Here is a 19,758-nt window from a genome sequence, read left to right on the forward strand (position 1 = left end):
GGCCTGAGAGGAAAAAAGGACAGCTTAACACAATCTAGTAATGTTGATTTGGTTGAGGGATGGGTATTGATCAAATATTGAGAATAGCACTCTCATTTTTGCAAGGGTGCTACTGGATCCTTTTCATTAGATGGGATGGTGATTTAAGTATCACATAAAAGATATGTCAAATTGAAACTTCAACTGTCCATTTCCCCTCTATAAATGCTCCCTGAAAGAGAGTTTTTCCTGCAGATTTTTCTTTGTCTAACAGTGCAGCACTTTATTGGCACTGGACTGGAACGTCAGCCTTTCAGCCTTCATTTTTGTCTCTGGAGTGGTCATTTGAAACTATAAACTTCTTGCATGAGAGCGAAACTGAACAATTGGTGACTCTGGGGGTAAAGCAGCATTAGTTGCCAGCAGCTGTGGGTACTAATGGAAGGAGGAAATGAGGGTTAGAGGAACATTTGATGTATTTAATTTGCAAAGATAGAAAGCCTTAGCTGTAACATTTGAATAAATATTCAGCTCTCCCCAAATCATCCAAACTAAACTACTAATATTTTCCCATAATTTGATCTAACGTGAAATATCAGATGCAGATCAACAAGGAATGAAGGCTATAAGAGGTTGGCGATTGAAGTGGATGTTTTGGGAAACCTGTGGCACCTGGTAGCACTCCATATGTGAGTGATGCAGAAAGCAAAATTACATCGCTTGATTGTTATCATTACTGTCCATTAAATGGTATAATGTTTAGTGTATAGATGCACAGTGCTGAGTTTTATGGAAGTTATTTAAATACTCTTTTGCATGCTATATGTAATACATTTTCTTTAATATTATTGGGAACATTTTTCTTGTATTGCCGTCCGTTGTGATAACGTTACGTAAAGTAGGTTAAAAAGAGCAATTAATGAACTAAACTGCACTGTAGACTTGTGATGACCTAGTTTCTAGTATTATACATCATAGATTGTGTTTCCCTTGTGACTGCTACTCAATAACCCACTGAAGAAAGATATAAGTATATTTCCTATTATCACCCTAAATAACCCTCCACTATCCTTGAAGGACATCCTCGAAGAAAGGATGAAATTCTTGAGTGTGTATAAGGAAATTAATTTATTTTTTAACCAATTGATTTTTTAAAATGTCATTTATTGGTAGATGTCCAGTTGCTAATTACATATTTAAAAATGGAGTATGGTTTGTTTTGAAAATGGGGCAGGGGGTGATTAGAAAAAAAAATTCAGTACCAGCCAGTATTGCACAGGATTGTTTGATAAACTACGCCTTATTATATCAGACAAAGGACATTGAACAAGTGCTGTTGTGTTCAGCTGGGTGAATGTGCAGGGTTTTTGTTATTGAGTGAAATGGAAAAAAAAAGTAGAGTTTACTTGGAATAGTGCAGGCTTTTGGAGGCTTCCTGATGCAGGGATTGGTTGGCAATGTTCCATATGGATCCAGGTGGTACATTGAGTCAGGTCACATGATTGTTATATATGCCAGTTCTTGAGTCAACATAGGCTCCCTATCTGTGATTATGCAAGGCACCCTGATGCATCAAAGAATGTTGGGAAGAGGAGGAGAGGGGTGGGGCTGGAGTTGTGCCTTTTGCTGTTCTTCCTAATTATTCATCTGCATGACCATTTGGGAACAAGATTGTACTGCTGTAAAGAACAAATAGCTCTGATCTCGAAACAAGTAATGTTTTCCAGTTGTGGAGTGACTAGACTATGCAACATCTGCTGTAACCAAGAATCTAGAAAATTACAAGCTCCTGTGCAGTTTGTGCGGTTGAACATGGAATTACCTTTGACAGAGTGTTCACATCACTGTGTGTGTGTCACCTGACAGCCTTGTGCTGCAGGATGAACCTAATACAGAGCTATTATTAGTAAGGGTGTGCAAGCAAAGAAACCTTTCTGTGGATTACATTGCTGGACTTCCCAAGCAACAATGTTACCCAGGTATACTTTAAAATAACTGCTGGTGTTGATCTTGTGCATTAAGTATTCTCTTAATCTTTTAAATCTTCGAACAGCTAAGATTCTTTATGAAAGATTCCTTGTTATATCCAACTCTTTTGAAATATTGCATTTAAGCAGGATTAAGAGGCTGAAACTTTAGGGGTTTATTTTTGTAAACCCAACAGTAGAAAATGTTGCTTTTAACATTTTTCTTTTACTGAAATTGTGTGCAAACCGTACCGTATGAGGGATGTGCTTCTGCTTCTCAGAAGATTTGTGAGACTTCATAGAATTGTGCTGCTATATAGGGAAAAGTTAAAATTTTGAGACAAAATACATTTTTATGTTCCAGACCAATTGTGTCATAATCTTTTGGAAAAGTGATCTGAGAGAATTTGTAATACTGAGGTAGCAAATGCTGCATTTCTGCCTTTTTATCTCACAGGATTTTAAAACCAGTTGTAAGTTTTATTGTTTTATTTACCAGTTTACAAATTGAAGGATGGTTATCATAGAATTTGGTTAACAAGATCTAATTGGATTTTGCTGCAGCTGAGTAACTTCATATGTGATTTTTGCTTTGTGCAAATTTAAATGAGAGACATCAGTGCTAGGAAGTGGCCTTATCCATTTCTGGCACCCAGCATTAGGCAGTTCTGTTTATAGTGCATTCAAACTCTGATAAATAGTATCTCTGTTCTGTCACCACTATGTTCCTTTAAAGTTATATGTGGAGAAATATTAGAAGACAGAATTCATTATATTAAGTATCCCGACATGTGTTATTATTTTGGAGGAGGAAAAAAACACAATGTAGAAGGTAGCACACACAAAATGCTGAAGGAACTCAGCAGGCCAGGCAGCATCTATGGAAAAGAGTAAACAGTCGACATTTCAGTCCAAGACCCTTCTTCAGGATATGCTGAGTTTTCTCCTGTATTTTGCATGTGTTACCTTGATTTACAGCATCTGCAGATTTTGTCTTGTTTGTCATATTTGAGTAATTATAGCACTATCAAATTTCTAGTTATAGCAGATGCAATTATTGATATCCTAAAGGATGACATAGTCCACTCCTAGTATAGCTACTGTTCTTCAGTGGGCATTATCTCTATTCTTTAGCCCTTTGACCTGAGATCATCTTCAAACCAGTTGGGCACACTATCAATAAAGCCATCCATTTATTCTTCCCCAGTTCTATCCCTACTTCAGATCATTTGCTGCAATTATTTATACCCATGTGTTTGTTTTTTTTCTGACTACAGCCCTTCGTGTTAATGTTGTAAACTTTTGGCCATCCAAAACTCAGCTGTTCAAGCAATGTCTCACAGTAAGCCCTGTTGGCTTTCAATCCCTTTGTTTTCTGATATGCATTGACACATCGCACACTGCTCCAAACTTTGCACTGTACAAACCATGTGCAACCCTGCGTTCTGGCTTTTCATTCATTCCAACTGAATCTGCTCTTCCTGGTTATCATGCCTTGGGTTGACAAGTACTAAACTCTGCAATTTCTCATGCTTCCTTTAAGCTTTCCATCAAAAAACTTCTCTTTGTGTCATCTCCTAATGTGACTTGGTGTTAAATTTTATGAAAGTTCCTGTGAAGCACATTTGCATATGTTAAAGAAACTAATATCCTCCATGTATTTTAATATTAATTCTGTAATAATTTTACATTATAACTACAAAGTAAAACATTATCTGCCTCATTGAAGAAAACATCTGTTTTCTTTTGAATCTTTTGTTTTGCCAGCTACCTTAGTGCTACCTTTGGATGGGAGATAAATGTTTTGCATCCAATAAATATTGGTTTCATACTTCTCAAACTCATTTGGTTTTGGACCTTTAATATGTAAATGTATAGTTGCTCACATTTGTTAGCCATTTGACTTCTGACTCTAGAATGGTGGGATCAGGAGAAAACAGTTCGCTCTCTCTCCATGGCACTCAGTCCCTTTCTTATGTTTAAAGTTTAAGTTAAGAAGTAGTATGAAGATGGGCTTGGTTCTGAATTGAAAATTCAAGCAGCATTGTAATGAGTAAAGCAGGCGAGTGGGCAGGAAAGCTATAAATATTACTGATGAAAGTAATGCACTATGTAGCATGAATCTCTAAGCTTTGTGCTATGCCAGCATTCTAGAGATTTCATTTAATACAATATGTTGTTTATTCTCTCAGCTAGGCATGTAATCTTCTGCATTTGTTCCAATACACAGCTGAGAAATTTGAGACAAGCAAAAGCAATTCATTTTCTCAGCCTAAATAGCATACTTCAATAAACATCTTGTAATTCCATTAATCAGTCATGCAATTTTTTCCCTAAATGATTCAGAATTAAATCACACAATTAGATCTACTAGCAGTTCAGTAATGTGAACCTGTAAGTATGCCACACCCTAAATTATTTTTTTTTGCCTATGTTGGCCCAAGTTATTTTCAGAAATGTTACTTTGCTGAACTGCAACTCTTCAATGCACAATACATTCCTAAAGATCATTTACAGAATGCTTTCGACCTCTGACAGTCTGATGGTGGAGGAGTACAAGGGCTAGTGGGAGGAGGAATTTATTTTTTCTTACTGATTATTTCCATGCAATATTGTAGAGGATGAAATAATTGTCTTTGTTTGTGATTTCCACTGCTTAGTTCTTACATCTCCTCCCAGTAGGTTGATGATGTTTATTTAAGATTTGATGATTTTTGAAAGGATGTGAGATTCCAGAAACTGGTAGCGAAAATAGTTTCCTAACTTGCCATGAGAAGTATGTGAACATTTAGAGTCATCTTCTCTGTGCACTGAAGCTATTGGCTTATTAGTGAGGAATTTTTGGGTCTCTGTAGGCCACCCTGTCAAAAAGAGCAGTTTCAGCAGTATAACAAAAATACAATCCAAAAAGGTAGAGATCTTGGAAAACTTGTTATTATGAGCAAGTTATTATAATTTGCTCAATTAAAGTACATAGATATTATGTTTTTCTGCATTATTGTAGGTATATGCCTTCCATCAATCCATCCTTGGTTTGGTTTTCAGCAAAATAAAGTCTTGTCTTGGACAAATCCTTGTGTGGCACGTGGCCAAGTGGTTAGAGCATTGGACTAGCGAAGGTCGTGGGTTCGAGCCCCAGTCGAGGCAGAGTGTGTGTCCTTGAGCAATGCTCCAGTCACCCAGCTGAGAATGGGTACTGGCAAAAGTCCTGGGGGTTAACCTCACATTTAACAGGTTAACTGGCGTCCTATCTGGGCGGGAGTTTCGTACTCGTTCCGCCATGGAAACTGGCATAAGCACGGGTCTAATGGGCCACAAGGCTCGTGACAGACTTTAATCTTGGCAAATCCTTGCAAAACTCAAGGGAGATTAGAAAGCAAATTGTAAATATGTGATCAAGTTTTCTGGGATGTCACTCTAACTCATATTAGCAACTTATAAATTGCCAGTAAATATAAATTTCTGTATTAGTTATCAATCACCATGTGACCATTTTCTTTCAAGCTGGCCTGCTCCAGAATTCAATCCCAGCCAGATAAGACTTCTAGTCTACCAGGATTGTGAGCGACGGGGGAGAAATGTGCTGTTTGATTCCAAGAAAACTGAAGAAACTTCATCTTCAGTAAGTTGGATTTTTTTCCTATTTATCTAAAGATTAAGATAGAATAAAACACCTTTTACCTATGTAGTTCTACAATATTTTAATTGGGTCTGAAGTATTCTAACAGAAACTACACAAGACAATTTCTGAACTTTTATTTCCTTATCAAAAATGGTAATCACTTATATCCCAGCAGTGGCTGCCTCCAAACCAATGTCTCATAATTCCCCATTGCAATGTTGCATGATTTTTACTGGCAGTCATGTGGATTTATCATATTGCATTGAGAAAAGGTAGTGAAAACAGTTAAAAAGAAACCATAGCAACACACATCAAAGTTGCTGGTGAACGCAGCAGGCCAGGCAGCATCTATAGGAAGAGGTGCAGTCGACGTTTCAGGCCGAGACCCTTCGTCAGGACTAACTGAAGGAAGAGTGAGTAAGGGATTTGAAAGTTGGCCCTTACTCACTCTTCCTTCAGTTAGTCCTGACGAAGGGTCTCGGCCTGAAACGTCGACTGCACCTCTTCCTACAGATGCTGCCTGGCCTGCTGCGTTCACCAGCAACTTTGATGTGTGTTGCTTGAATTTCCAGCATCTGCAGAATTCCTGTTGTTTGCGAAAAAGAAACCATGTATCACCTGTGACTTGTGCTTGTGTCTTGGTCAGTCTTAGAGGAGAGTTAACAGTAATGGCATCTCTTTTCTCCATAGACTAACATATAACCATGTAACAATTACAGCACGGAAACAAGCCATCTCGGCCCATCTAGTCCGTGCCGAACTCTTACTCTCGCCTAGTCCCACCTACCTGCACTCAGCCCATAACCCTCTATTCTTTTCCTGTCCATATAGCTATCTAATTTAACTTTAAATGACATCGAACCTGCCTCAACCACTTCTGCTGGAAGCTCGTTCCACACAGCTACCACTCTCTGAGTAAAGAAGTTCCCCCTCATGTTACCCCTAAACTTTTGCCCTTTAACTCTCAACTCATGTCCTCTTGTTTGAATCTCCCCCACTCTCAATGGAAAAAGCCTATCCACGTCAACTCTATCTATTCCCCTCATAATTTTAAATACCTCTATCCAGTCCCCCCTCAACTTTCTACACTCTAAAGAATAAGGATCCAACTTGTTCAACTTTTCTCTGTAACTTAGGAGATGAAACCCAGGTAACATTCTAGTAAATCTTCTCTGTACTCTCTCAATTTTGTTGACATCTTTCCTATAATTCTGTGACCAGAACAGTACACAATACTCCAAATTTGGCCTTACCAATGCCTTGTACAATTTTAGCATTACATCCCAACTCCTCTACTCAGTGCTCTGATTTATAAAGCCCAGCATACCAAAAGCTTTCTTTACCACCCTATCCACATGAGATTCCACCTTCAGGGAACTATGCACCATTATTCCTAGATCCCTCTGTTCTACAGCATTCTTCAATGCCCTACCATTTACCATGTATGTCCTATTTTGATTAGCCCTACCAACATGTAGCACCTTACATTTATCGGCATTAAACTCCATCTGCCATCTTTCAGCCCACTCTTCTAACTGGCCTAAATCTCTCTGCAAGCTTTGAAAACCTACTTCATTATCCACACTTCATTGTCCTGACGAAGGGTCTCAGCCCGATGCGTCGACTGTACCTCTTCCTCGAGATGCTGCCTGGCCTGCTGCGTTCACCAGCAACTTTGATGTGTGTTGCTTGAATTTCCAGCATCTGCAGAATTCCTCGTGTTTGTGTCATTATCCACAACTCCACCTCTCGTAAAGCTCTTTACTTCTCGTAAAGCTCTCTTTACGATCACGTTTGCCTTTTGAGTGAGCGGTGTATTATGGAGCAGAAACAGCAGTCATAATATATTAAGATTTATTATAGGACCTGATCTGTGTATTTCTTCCCCTCCCTAAAGATCTGTGGTCTCGATAAGGAATCATTTTGTGCTGCGTCTGTTGGAGATGCCCAAGGGTTGTAAAACTGAGCAAGAGTAAATCCAATCAAAACAAAAAGTTACAAGGCAGTTCCAAGTTACTACTGATGTGTCAAGGTTTATAGCCCTAACTCTAAGATAGTAGAATTGGTTGTAAATTGCTTTGTGGATGTTCTGAGCATTTGAAAAGCAAAATACAGGAATTCATAATTCATAATTGATGTTTTACATCATCTGCTTTAAATCTATAAAATGTAATTGTATAATTTTATTTGTGACTTGAATGGAAAATAATCTATTGTCCATTGTTTGCTGAAAATAGTGAAAGTGAATTTTTGAGGTCTGTTTATACATCAAAAAATCGATAGGTCAATAGTTTCCTTGTTTACATGATCCAAAAGCTTTTAAAGCTATGCAGTCTATTTTCCCTTCATGACAGTAAAACAAAATCTCATGGGCAATTGACATCTGAAATATAAACACCAAAATGCCAATATTTTATATCCCAGGCTCCACACCCCCCCCCACCCCCAACTTGGATGTGTGCTTTACCATGTGGTAAGAATGATGAAAGAAATATTTCTTTCTGGTCTCTGTGCAGTTTTATCTCACGAGTTTTTAAGGAAGTCATATGATTATCATTCAACAGCATGATGTGTTGGTGACTGATGTTATGAAAATGAGTCTGAATTAAAAAAAATAGAAGCAGTTGCAGTTCTTTTGAGAAACATTCTGATCTTAAAAAAAATCTTAAACGTAGTTTCTTAATGAGCACTTTATTTGAGTAGTTGAACCTTTTGACTAATATTTGATTTCTACTTTGCATTTTTCTTTTCAAAAGTGAATAGGAGATTAGGAGGGGGAGTAAATGTCAAATAGAGTTTTAAGTACATGAGGATTTCTTGTGATTTTGTGTAATAGTTCACTTTTAGGTAATTTAGTTATAATTTCAGATTGAAGAGCTTCCTTGAGGGTGGTCATCAAATTGCAATAACTCAGTGCTCTGGATGAAGGAATTAAATGTAGATAAAATCTTTAACCAGAAACCTGAAGTTCTGAATTGGAAAATTAAACAGATGTTGGATGTATCTTTCGGATTGCAAATGGGGAACCTAAAATTCCCCATTTGTTTTACTGTGGGTTCTTGCAAGACAATGAATCTCAAGATAGTATATGGGGAGATGTATGTACTTCGATAATAAATTTGCTTTGAACTTTTGAAAACGATTTCTTGAGGACAAATGAGTGACTACAGTGGGTGTGGGACTGGGAAAAGGGAGAGAAATGAGGAATGGGTGTAAAGAGGTAAGCCAGGTCACTTCAGTAACCTTGGATGAGAAGACACTTGGGGAGGAGAAGAGTGATAATGTGGGGGATTGACTTTTTATGATTTCTGAGGTGGCCTTGTTATGGGTTAACCATTAGATTATTTTGGTGCAGAGTTTGGGAGAGCAGAAATGATAACATAGAGCAATTTAAAGTCACTGACTTAAAGTCGAGGAGTTTAAAATTGGTATTTAATTGCAATTCCTCAGCTGCATTTTCCCAGAAAATTCCTTGGATTCCAAAATTAGATAATTTTAGCTGTGAATGTGTGATGGAAATTGTGGTTGGATTTTTGTTAGGAAATGCCACTGTTTGGGATTTCCCCGTGTGCACGTATGAAGACTGGCTATGTCATACTAATTCACAGCTATTTGCTGATGCATTGCCAACTAAGCTCTGACATGAGACTCCCTTACAGAGCTCATCAGTGGAAATAGATGTGATAATTCAGCAACATTTTTGGAGAATCTATTCAAGAAAATCTCACCAGTTTAGATTTAGCCCAGAAAGTTCTCCATCGATTTGTGTTAGATGAAAGCTGCAAGATATTAAGTTAATGTTTGTATTTTAAAGAGTTATTTAATTCTTTGAGTTTATTCTCATTTTTCAGTTTTACTTCTAAGGAAGCTGAGGTGCTGCTGTGCTTTCTTCATAATGGCACCTGCGCACGAGGCTCAGGATCTGTCCTAGACTCAGTACGTAAATGCCATTACAAAGAAAGCATAGTAGTGCCTCTTGTGCCTCTTCTTTCCTCTTCTGTCAGACTCTCCCTTCTCCAGCCCCGTATCTCTTTCACCAATCAACTTCCCAGCTGTTTACTTCATCCCTCCCCCTTCAAGTTTCACCTGTCACCTTCTGTTTCTCTCTCCCTCCCCTACCTTTTAAATCTACTCCTCAGCTGCTTTTCTCCAGTCCAGCAGACGGGTCTCATCCTGAAACGTCAACTGTACTCTTTTCCATAGATGCTTCCCGGCCTGCTGAGTTCCTCCAGCATTTTGTGTGTATTGCTTTGGATTTCCAGCATCTGCCGATTTTCTGTTGTTTGTGATAGTAGTGCTCTATATCATGTTTGCAAAGATTTGCCATGACATCTAAAACTTTGACAAACTTGTAGTGGATACAGCCCAGTCCATTGTGGGTAGCACCTTGCTCACCATTGAGCACACCTACACAGCATCCATCACCAAAGATCCCCACCACCCAGGCCATCTACTCTTCTCACTGCTGCCAAAGTACAGGAACCAGATTCAGGAATGGTTATTACCCCTCACCCATCATGCTGTACAACCAGAGGGGATAGCTTCACTCAATTTCACTCGCCGCCGTCCCTGAATTGTTCCCACAACATATGGACTCACTTTTAAGGACTCTTCATGTTCTTGATTATTTATTGTTTGTTTGTTTATTATTTTTTCCCCTATTTATTTTTGTATTTGCAGTTTGTTGTCTTTTGCACATTGGTTGTTTGTTTATCTTGCTGGGTGTAGTCTTCCATTGATTCTATTGCATTTCTTGGATTTACTGTGCATTCCCGCAAGAAAATGCATCTCAGAGTTGTATATGGTGACGTGTATTTTGATAATAAATTTACTTTGAACTTTAAAATGTGATAACATTTGAAAAGAGTTCAATTTTTTTTGTCGTTTATTTTTTATCGTATTGGGATATTTTAATGCTTCTATATATCCCAAATATCTTTGTTTGCTTTCTCGATTGGGTAAGCCAAGAGGTGTGGCTTAGCTGTCTGCTTCTGATTCTTTTTTCCAGTGGTCTTATGGATGCACAAGCAGCACAGGATAGATTTATGTTGAAAAGCTCCTGCCGGCATGCAAGGCCTTGCCACTATCGTTAATGTATTTTGTTCTGGGTGTTGTTACCTGCAAGTTCTACATCATGAGCGGCACGTTGTAAAGTACTGATGAAGCTGCTTCACTGTAATCACTTAGCTAAGGTTACTTTTGCACTGCCATCTACAGGCATGGCAATTCATGCACTAAACAAAACAGTAGCTTGATTTTCATTTCCATCTTCTTCCTTTCTAAATTTTTAGATGATTTAACAGAATGTTTACTAAATAATTTTAATAATTAAAACTTGCCTCTTTACAGAAGGTTTGCAATGAAATCCAAACGAAGATTCTGGAGAAATATTGTCATTCAAAATGCAATACTTGTATCAGTTCATCAGATAGCTTCTCATCCACCTCCTCATCTTCCTCGAACTCTAAAGATCAGTCCTCGAGCCAGGTAAAGCCTAAAGTTACTCAATGCAAATTTTAATTCCTGTATTTTAGTTTATCAAAACTATGTTAAGTAAGGGAAGTGAGAATTGGAAACTTTGGGGGATGGTGAATACCAGATGGAACATAAGGGAGGGAAGACTACTTAATTTTGGAAAACTCCATGTCCATGTCATAGGATTTTTTTACTGCCCTGATAGAGTATAAGGTGGTGTTGTTTTAAGTTTGTGTTGCGCTTTACCCTGACAATGGAGAATGTAGAGGATGGACAGGTCAGTGTGGGAATGAGAACACGGAATTGAATGGCATGCAGCAGAGAAGTTAGTGACCATTGTGAGCCGAACACAGGAACTCTGCAAAACAGTTATTGGGGGCTCTCAAAATGGTGGAGATGTCCCAAAGGTAGGTGGGAAGGGACTAGAAAAGGTGAGACAAGATAAATGCAATGTATCAGGAGATAAATTCAGTGGGCCAGGACTAGGCAGAAGCAGGGCAATCTTGTTTGTGGAACTTGTTCAAGGGATAGAACCGAAAAGTATGGGGTTGGAGGTTGTGTACGTGAGATCTCTTGAAATGAGATCTGTGACTATGCAAGGTCTCATCACAGTGGCGTTCATTGATGGGGTCATGTTCCAGGATTACCTCTGGGGCAATATCTGAGCTGTTGTCTGAGCTCTACAGTGGCACCACCTTTGTCAGTATTCAGCATATTGGCCTCTGAGAGGGTGCCGACGTTTGTTCACTTATCCCTCCAGTGTATGTGGAGGATTTTGCAGAGATATTTGGTGGATATATTTCCAGTACTTTTTAAGTGTACATTGTATGCAATTCAACACGCTTTGCTTATAGGAAAGCAACAAACACATTTGACACATGAGTACAAGATTTGAAGATGAGACACCAAGTGCTGACAGAGATAAATTTTTGAAATTGATTTAATAATGAAGGCTAATTGATTAAGGTGTTGAAGGTGTTCTGTCTTCAAAAAATGAGTTTACCCTTCCTCCACTATTGATGCCGCTCTCACCTGCATCTCCTCCATTCCCCAAACATCCATCTTCATGCCGCCTTGACAGGGATAGTTCTTCTTTCCTTGCCTACCACCCCATGAGCCTCTGCATCCAACACGTTGTTCTCCGCAACTTCCACCATCTTCAACATGATCCTATCACCAAGCATATCTTTACCTCCTCCTCCTCCTCCTCCCCCTCCCCCACCCACTCTTCACCTTCTGCAGGGATTGCTCTCTCCATGATTCCCTTGTTCATTCGTCTTTCCCCACTAATCTCCCTCCTGGCACGTAACCCTGCAAATGACAGACTCTTGCCTGTTCACCTTCTCCCTTACCTCTATTCAGGGCACCAAGCTGTCCTTCCAGATGAGGCAACAGTCACTTGCGTCTATTGTATCCAGTGCTCCCAATGCAACCTCCTCTACATTGGTGAGATCCAATGTAAATTTGGGATCGCTTTGTTGAGCATCTCCACTCCATCCACCAAAAGCAGAATTTCCCAATGGCCAACTATTTTAATTCCTGTCCCCATTCCAGTTCTGACAAGTTGGTCCATGGCTGACCCCTGTGCCACAATGAGGCCACTCTTGATGGAGGAGCAACACTTCAAGTTCTGTCTGATGGCATAAACATCAGTTTCTCCTCTGGTAATTTTTTTCCCTTGCCCTTCCCTTTTCTATTAATCCACTCTGGCCACTTCCATCTTCTCCAAACCTGCCCATCAACTCCCCCTGCTGCCCCTCCTTCCCTTTCTCCTATGGCCCACTCTCCTCTCCAATCAGATTCCTCACCCACCTGACTTAACCTGAGACTTTCGAGCTTGGTAGTTCCCAGTCTTTTTTTTTTATGCCATGGATGAATACCGTTAAGCAAGGAATCTGTGGACTCCAGGATGGGACTCCTAGTTCTAGCTAGTCCTCTTTCCCCTTCCCTCCCACCCCCACCTTTGTACTCTTGTGTCTTCCCCCTTCCTTTCCAGTCATGCAGAAGGGTCTCTGCCTGAAACAAAGACTGTTTATTCACTTCTCTTGATGCTGCCTGACCTGCTGGGTTCCTTCAGCAACTTCTTAAATTTAATGATGCAGCGCAGAATAGGCCCTTGCACCCCTTTGAACCATGCTTCCCCACCTACCCCTGATTAACCCAGACCAAATCATGGCACAGTTTACAATGACCAATTAACTCATCCAGTACATCCTTGGATTGTGGGAGGAAATTGGAGGCGGCGGGGGGTGGAGGGAAACACTTGCATGTTACAATTTGAAGATTGGGAACGCCGTAAAAGAGATGACTAAACAAAAAGTTGAGTAACACAGTCTGAGGTCACATACAAAAACAAAAATATAACACTGATTTTGAGTGTTAAGCAGGGAAGAGTGCCATGGGTCTCCTATGTGGGTGGATTGATGAAAAGGCAGGAGAAAATACTGGAGTCAAAGGATGAGATTGTGAATAGTGATGGTTAGGGAAAAAAATGAGAAACTAATAGAAATCTTAACTCATAGACAAGACCAATCTAATGTTACAGAAGGGGAGTCAGTGCTGGAAGGAGTATCATGGACTCTGGACTTTAAAAAAACACTGAATACAGAATGCAAAAGAAATTGGTAATGTAAGTTGGTACAGACAAAGAACTTTTATATAAAGTTTGGAAAATTAATTTAAAGACTCATTTTTAAGCCAGCTCTCACATTTTGTCTGATTTTTTTTGGAAGCTTTTAGATTAAGACTTGCTTCACTCCCTGCTTTTGTGGTTTAAGGCATAACAGTTTATTTAATAATCTGGACAAACTATCGCAATTCCTCTGTGCGCTGTAGCCCAGCACAACAGGATTTTGGGTGCATTGTTTTGTGGGGGGGGGGGGTTGGTTTCCCAGATGACGGTTTTAATGAGGAAAGAAATAGATCTAAGGCAAATTCTAAAATGGAGGGTGGGGGTGCAGTGGATGAGGGAAGGAAAAAAGAGAGAAACCCAGGTAAGGAATTGGCAGTGAAGGAGAAGGAATGATGGGGTGCAGAACCTATCATAGAGGCTGAAGTAGAAGTTACCATTTGTTTATGCTATAGGTATTTTTTTGTCATTACTACAGTTATATGAGTCTATTTAAAGTTGTGTGTAATACATGGAATGAATTTGATACATTGTTGTGCTTAATAACATGTCACCTGGAGAACTTTGAAACTCCTGACATGGAGTGGCGGGAATGGAACCTGGGTTGCTGGCGTTGTAATAGCTTTACACTTACCACTATGTTAATGTGCTACTCTCAGATTAGTCAGGGCATTAGGTTATGGGGAGAAGACAGGAAAATAGGGTTGAGAGGGAAAATCAATCAGCCATGAATGAATGGTGGAGCACACTGGAAGAGTCAAATGGCCCAATTCTGCTCTTGTGTCTTAAGGTCTAATGAACAATGATTTTTAATTTGGGAAAGGGTTTCTTCAGTAAAATATGTTCCGTTCTAATTTGAATAATTGTACCTACAGAAATGGCAAAGAAATCATGATAAGTACTATGAGGCTAAAGTATAAAATGTGTCTAATATACTGTAAGAAAATGGAAACAGTACATTTCAAAAGGAAATAGGAGGATTGTTGACAGTAAGATCAATATTTACTGAACCGCGTTTTTGTTGTTCCCATAAATAATATATCCTTGGAATCTATATAAGGATCTTCTTTACAAAGTGAGCACTGGCTTTTTTTGGCAGCTTGAATACATTCTTAACTGTCAAAATGTTGACACCTTGAGGAAGGGATAGTTTTTACAGAAATATTTGTGCCAACATTTCTTCAATATTGTGCACATAATGTACAGTGACTCAGCCTTGCTATGTTAATGTTTAAGTTGTTGTTCCATGTCTCTCCACATAATGTGATTTTCATTATTATTTTTAAGTAGAACTGGCCAAAAAAAGTTTCTCAGCCCCAACAATTCAGTACATAATTGAATATTTTAAGGTTGGATATCGTTTTATCTTTTGTAATGTTCAGATAAAATAATTGCTAAAATGATTTTTAAGCAACCTTTATTATTTTTTAAATCTGATTTTCCAGAGCTCTCGACAATCCTCTGATGCCAGCATGCTTGAAGAGATGATGTTTGGTTCTGTGGCAATGAGCTACAAAGGTTCCACGTTAAAAATTCACCAGATACGGTGAGAGTAATTGTTCTAACACACTGTAAAATCTTTATGTAGCCAATACACAGTTCATACTGCTCTTTTAAGAAATAAAATCTAAAATTTGGCTAGGTTTATTTGGTTAAAAACAATCCAGCCAAATGTTAGATTTTGTCTGATATTCACAGTTTGACCCAGATTATAACATGACTTTGGGGTTGATTGATTAGCCAGTTTGGAGGTTGGGAACCACTGATTTAGACTCTATATTAAGCATGCTTTAAAGTGTTGGGTGGGCACCGATTTTTGGGTATCATGTAATTTGGCATTTAATTTTTAAATTTTTTTTTCATGTACGTGTGCTATTTTCCAAATAATTAAACCTTGCTATTTTTCCCCCTCTTCTAGGTCTCCACCCCAATTAATGCTCAGCAAGGTTTTCACAGCTCGCACTGGAGGTAGTGTGACTGGAAGTTTGAATACGTGGGTACCATTTCTATTAAATAAGATGAAATTAAATTGACTTTCACATTCCCTGTATTGGATCATTTAACTAGTAAAATGTTTAGGTTTTTGTAACATCAGAAAATTTTTGAAAGAAGAAGAATGCTGAAAATATATAATAAAAGAAACATGACAAGGATGCACTGTAGATGTTTACACCTGAAAGTAAAACAGGTTAATATTTTGGGAAGATTTGATATAAGATTCCAGTTGGCCACAGTGGGCAGTCTAATTTTCAGATAGTAACTAAAATACCATTTTTAGATTTGCCTTTCTTTCCCCCCTGTTGGAAGACGGGAACAAAAACAATTATGGGCAAACCAAGTTTGCAACCCACGCAGTGAGCCACACACCAAGAGACATAACAGTACCTTATAAGCTACAGTCCAGCATTTTTTTTTGTTTCTCTGGAAAGATGGCTGCTGATTCAAAAATTATTTGTCTCATTTGGATATGAGTGGATTTACTTTATTTTGGTTTTAACAAATATTTTTCTGTACACTTTTGAATACAATTGGTAAGATTGGAATACAAACTTTTTGCCAGAACTGATAAGGGAACAATGGGCAATGACTTACCAGAAAGCTTCCAACAAAGACTTAGCGATCATTTGTCAGAGTTTTCCTGATGCTATCAGGCATTAATTCAAGGAATCTCTGCTGTACGATTACTGTGATGTTATCAAGCTGGGTTAGCAGCAAATCACTATAAACTCTCTCTGTAGTAAATTGTGAAAGGAGAAAAAGCATAAAAATTAAATTAGACATTTGTAATGGCAAATAATTGGAACAAGCATGATTTTTGTGGGAGGACAGTTTGAATCACTCCCTCATTTGGCTATCAGCCTCCACTCTTCCCACCACCATTATATATTTGCTATTTCATTTAGATCGGTATAGATAAAGGGTCTCAACCCAACATATTGATTGTCCATTTCTGTCCATTTATCCTGCCTGACACACTTGAGTTCCTTCAGTGCTAAAATTTATCTAACTATCCTTGAGCTGCTCCAGATTCCAACATCTGAAATCTCTTGTGTTCAAGGTACTAAAGAAGCATTATTCTGTGCTTTATTTTTAAATTTGCTTATGAATGAACTCTTGCAGGTGGTTTGAGATAAATTTTGTGTAGAAATCTCTGGCTTAATAAATTGGGTATTGGTCAATATCTTGGGAATCTTTTCTGCCTTGTGTGAGATGTCGTCTTGTCAAAGAATTATATGTGAATTTTAATTGTACTTTAAGGTTACAAGACAGCCTTGAATTCATTAATCAAGATACTACCACATCAAAACCTTGCTCAGATCAGAATAATCTGATGAACAGTCTTGTAGGTAAGTTTCACTTTTGAGCTTGTTAATGCTTTCATATGCTTCCTTTGGAGGGAGGAGTCAATCTTACAGATCACTCTCCCCTCCTCAGGTTTAAAGATGTCTGTGGATCTGACCTAGGCAGTTGGCATCTAATCGAATGAATGCAAGGGCATGCATGTCCTTTGATCAGCTCTATTAGCAAAATTCATGTATAAATTTTGTGTATCACAAGGCTGTATACTTAGCCCCCTGCTCTACTCGCTTTATACTTATGACTGTGAGGTTAAGCACAGATCTAATGCCATATTTAAATTTGCTGACAACACCACTGTTGACTTGAATCAAAGGTGGTGACAAATCAGCATATTCAAAAGTTCAAAGTACATTTATTATCAATGAATGTATAAATTATACAACCTTGAGATTTGTTTGCTCATAGGTAGCCACAAAGCAAGAAACCTGAAAGAACCCAATAAGAGAAAAAAAAAGACCAACACCCGATGCACAAGAGAAAATTAACAAAAAACACATTGTGTAAACAATTGAAGCGAGAAACAACATTGCAAACCGAATTGAGTCCTCAAATCCGAACCCCGGAGCGGCCTGCAGTAGGCCCAAAAGTCTCAATTATTAGTTCATCATATTACCAGGCACGGGGCACAGCAGCTGGGGCAGTCTTCATAGCCTCAACGCCGTGAAGAGAGGACTTCTTGTAAAGATGGCGTCACCAAACGTGTGCATATAGGCAACACAGAAAATGCTGGAGGAACTCAGCAGGCCACGCAGCATCTATGGAAAAGAGTAAACAATCAACGTTTTGGGCCGAAACCTTTCTTGTGTGCATATCAGAGGGTGATTGAAAATCTGGCTGAGTGGTGCCACAGCAGCATCTCGCTCAATGTCAGCAAGGCCAAGAAGCTGATTATTGACTCCAGGAGGAGGAAACCGGAGATTCATGAGCCAGTCTTCATCAGAGGATCAGAGATGGGGAGGGTCAGCAACTTCAAATTCCTTGGTGTTAACATTTCAGAGGATCTGTCCCGGGCCCAGCATGTAAGTGCCATTACAAAGAAAGTATGGCAGTGCTTCTACTTTCTTAGGAGTTTACTAAGATCCGGCATATTATCTAAAACTGACCAACTAGGAGCAGGGTTGGGCTAGTCAGTCTATCAGATCTGCTCTGCTATTCCATAATGGCTCATTTATTATCCCTCTCAATCCTATTTTCCTGCCTTTTCCCTGCAGCTTTTGACACACTGACTAATCAAGAACCTACCCACTTTAACAGTCTCGGCTACAAATATACTTAATGACTTGGCCTCCACAACTGCTGGCAATGAATTCCACAGATTCATTACCCTCTGGCTAAAGAAATTTCACCTTATCTCTGTGCTAAATGGTCATCCTTCTAAGCTGTGCCCTCTGGTCCTAGACTCACCCACTATAGGAAACATCCTCCCTATATCCACTCTATCCAGACCTTTCAATATTCAATAGGTTTTAATGAGATTCCCCCCCCCCCCCACCATCAGTTTTCAAAACTCCAGCGAGTACAGGGCCAGAGCCATCAAATGCTCCCCATATATTCACCCATTTACGCCTGGGATGGTTCTCGTGAACCTCCTCTGTACCCTCTCCAATGCCTGCACATCTTTTAGATAAGGGGCCCAAAACTGTTCACAATACTCCCACATGCAATCTGACCAATACCTTATAAAGCCTCAGCATTACATCCTTACTCACTTCCTCTAGTCCTTTCGAAATGACTGTTAACATTGCATTTGCCTGCCTCAACAACCAACTCAACCTACAAGTTACCAGGCACATTTGGTGAATCCTGCACAAGGATTCCCAAGTCCCTTTGTATCTCTGATTTTTGTATTTTCTGTGTGTAGGAATTAGTCTGCGCCTTTATTCCTTCTACCAAAGTGCGTGACCATACACTTCCTACTCTATATTCCATCTGCCACTTCCTTGCCCATTCTCCTATTCTGTCTTATGTCCTTCCGCAGACTCCCTACTTCCTCAACACTAGTTGCCCCTTAGTCTGTCCTTGTATCATCTGCAAATTTAGCCACAAAATCATCAATTCCATTGACTAAGTCATTGAGATATAACATGAAAAGAAGTGGCCCCAACACCAACCACTACATGGCACCACTCAGAAAAGGTCCCCTTTATTCCCACTCTTTGTCTCCTTACTAGTCAGCCAATGGTCTGTCCTTGCTAGTATCTTCCCTGTAATACCATGGGCTCTTGTTAAGCAGCTTCATGTAGCACCTCGTCAAAGGCCTTTTGAAAATGCAAGTAAACATCATCAACTGACTCTCCTTTGTCCTTCTTGCTTATTTCCTCAAAGAATTTCAACAGATTTGTCAGGCAAGATTTCCCCTTGAGGAAATCATGCTGACGTTAGCGTATTTTATCATGTGCCACCGAATGCCCTGAAATCTTATTCTTAATAATGGCCTCCAGCATCCTCCCAACCACTGATGTCAAGCTTACTGGTTTTCTCATTTTCTCTCTTCTGCTTCCATCCCTTCTTAAAGAGTGGAGAAACATCTGAAGTTTTCCAATCCTCCAGAACCATTCCAGAATGTAGTGATTCTAGTAAGATCATTTTAATGCCTTGATGATCTTTTCAACTACGTCGTTCAGAACTGGTGTAGTCCATCTGGTCGTTGTAAGTTATTTACCAGACTTCTCACCTTTTTTTTTGGCGTCTGCATCCGTGCATGTGCGATGTTGGCGGGACGATTT

General features: G+C 39.2%; 1 protein-coding gene across 3 annotated transcripts in view; it reads left to right on the forward strand.

Moving 5' to 3' along the window:
• Positions 1-19,758, forward strand: part of fnip1 (folliculin interacting protein 1) — a 96,845-nt gene that overhangs the window by 22,064 nt on the left and 55,023 nt on the right. For 2 of the 3 annotated variants that reach the window (XM_063053263.1, XM_063053265.1), the window contains exons 2-6: positions 5,451-5,568; positions 10,918-11,055; positions 15,118-15,218; positions 15,591-15,665; positions 16,931-17,019. In XM_063053263.1, coding sequence (XP_062909333.1) covers positions 5,451-5,568; positions 10,918-11,055; positions 15,118-15,218; positions 15,591-15,665; positions 16,931-17,019 — 521 coding nt within the window. Of the gene's footprint in view, positions 1-1,603; positions 1,959-5,450; positions 5,569-10,917; positions 11,056-15,117; positions 15,219-15,590; positions 15,666-16,930; positions 17,020-19,758 lie in introns of those variants that run through there. The other variant, XM_063053264.1, reaches the window with a different exon arrangement.

The sequence above is a fragment of the Mobula hypostoma genome, chromosome 7 (assembly GCF_963921235.1).
Source record: "Mobula hypostoma chromosome 7, sMobHyp1.1, whole genome shotgun sequence".
Classification (NCBI taxonomy): Eukaryota; Metazoa; Chordata; class Chondrichthyes; order Myliobatiformes; family Myliobatidae; genus Mobula; species Mobula hypostoma.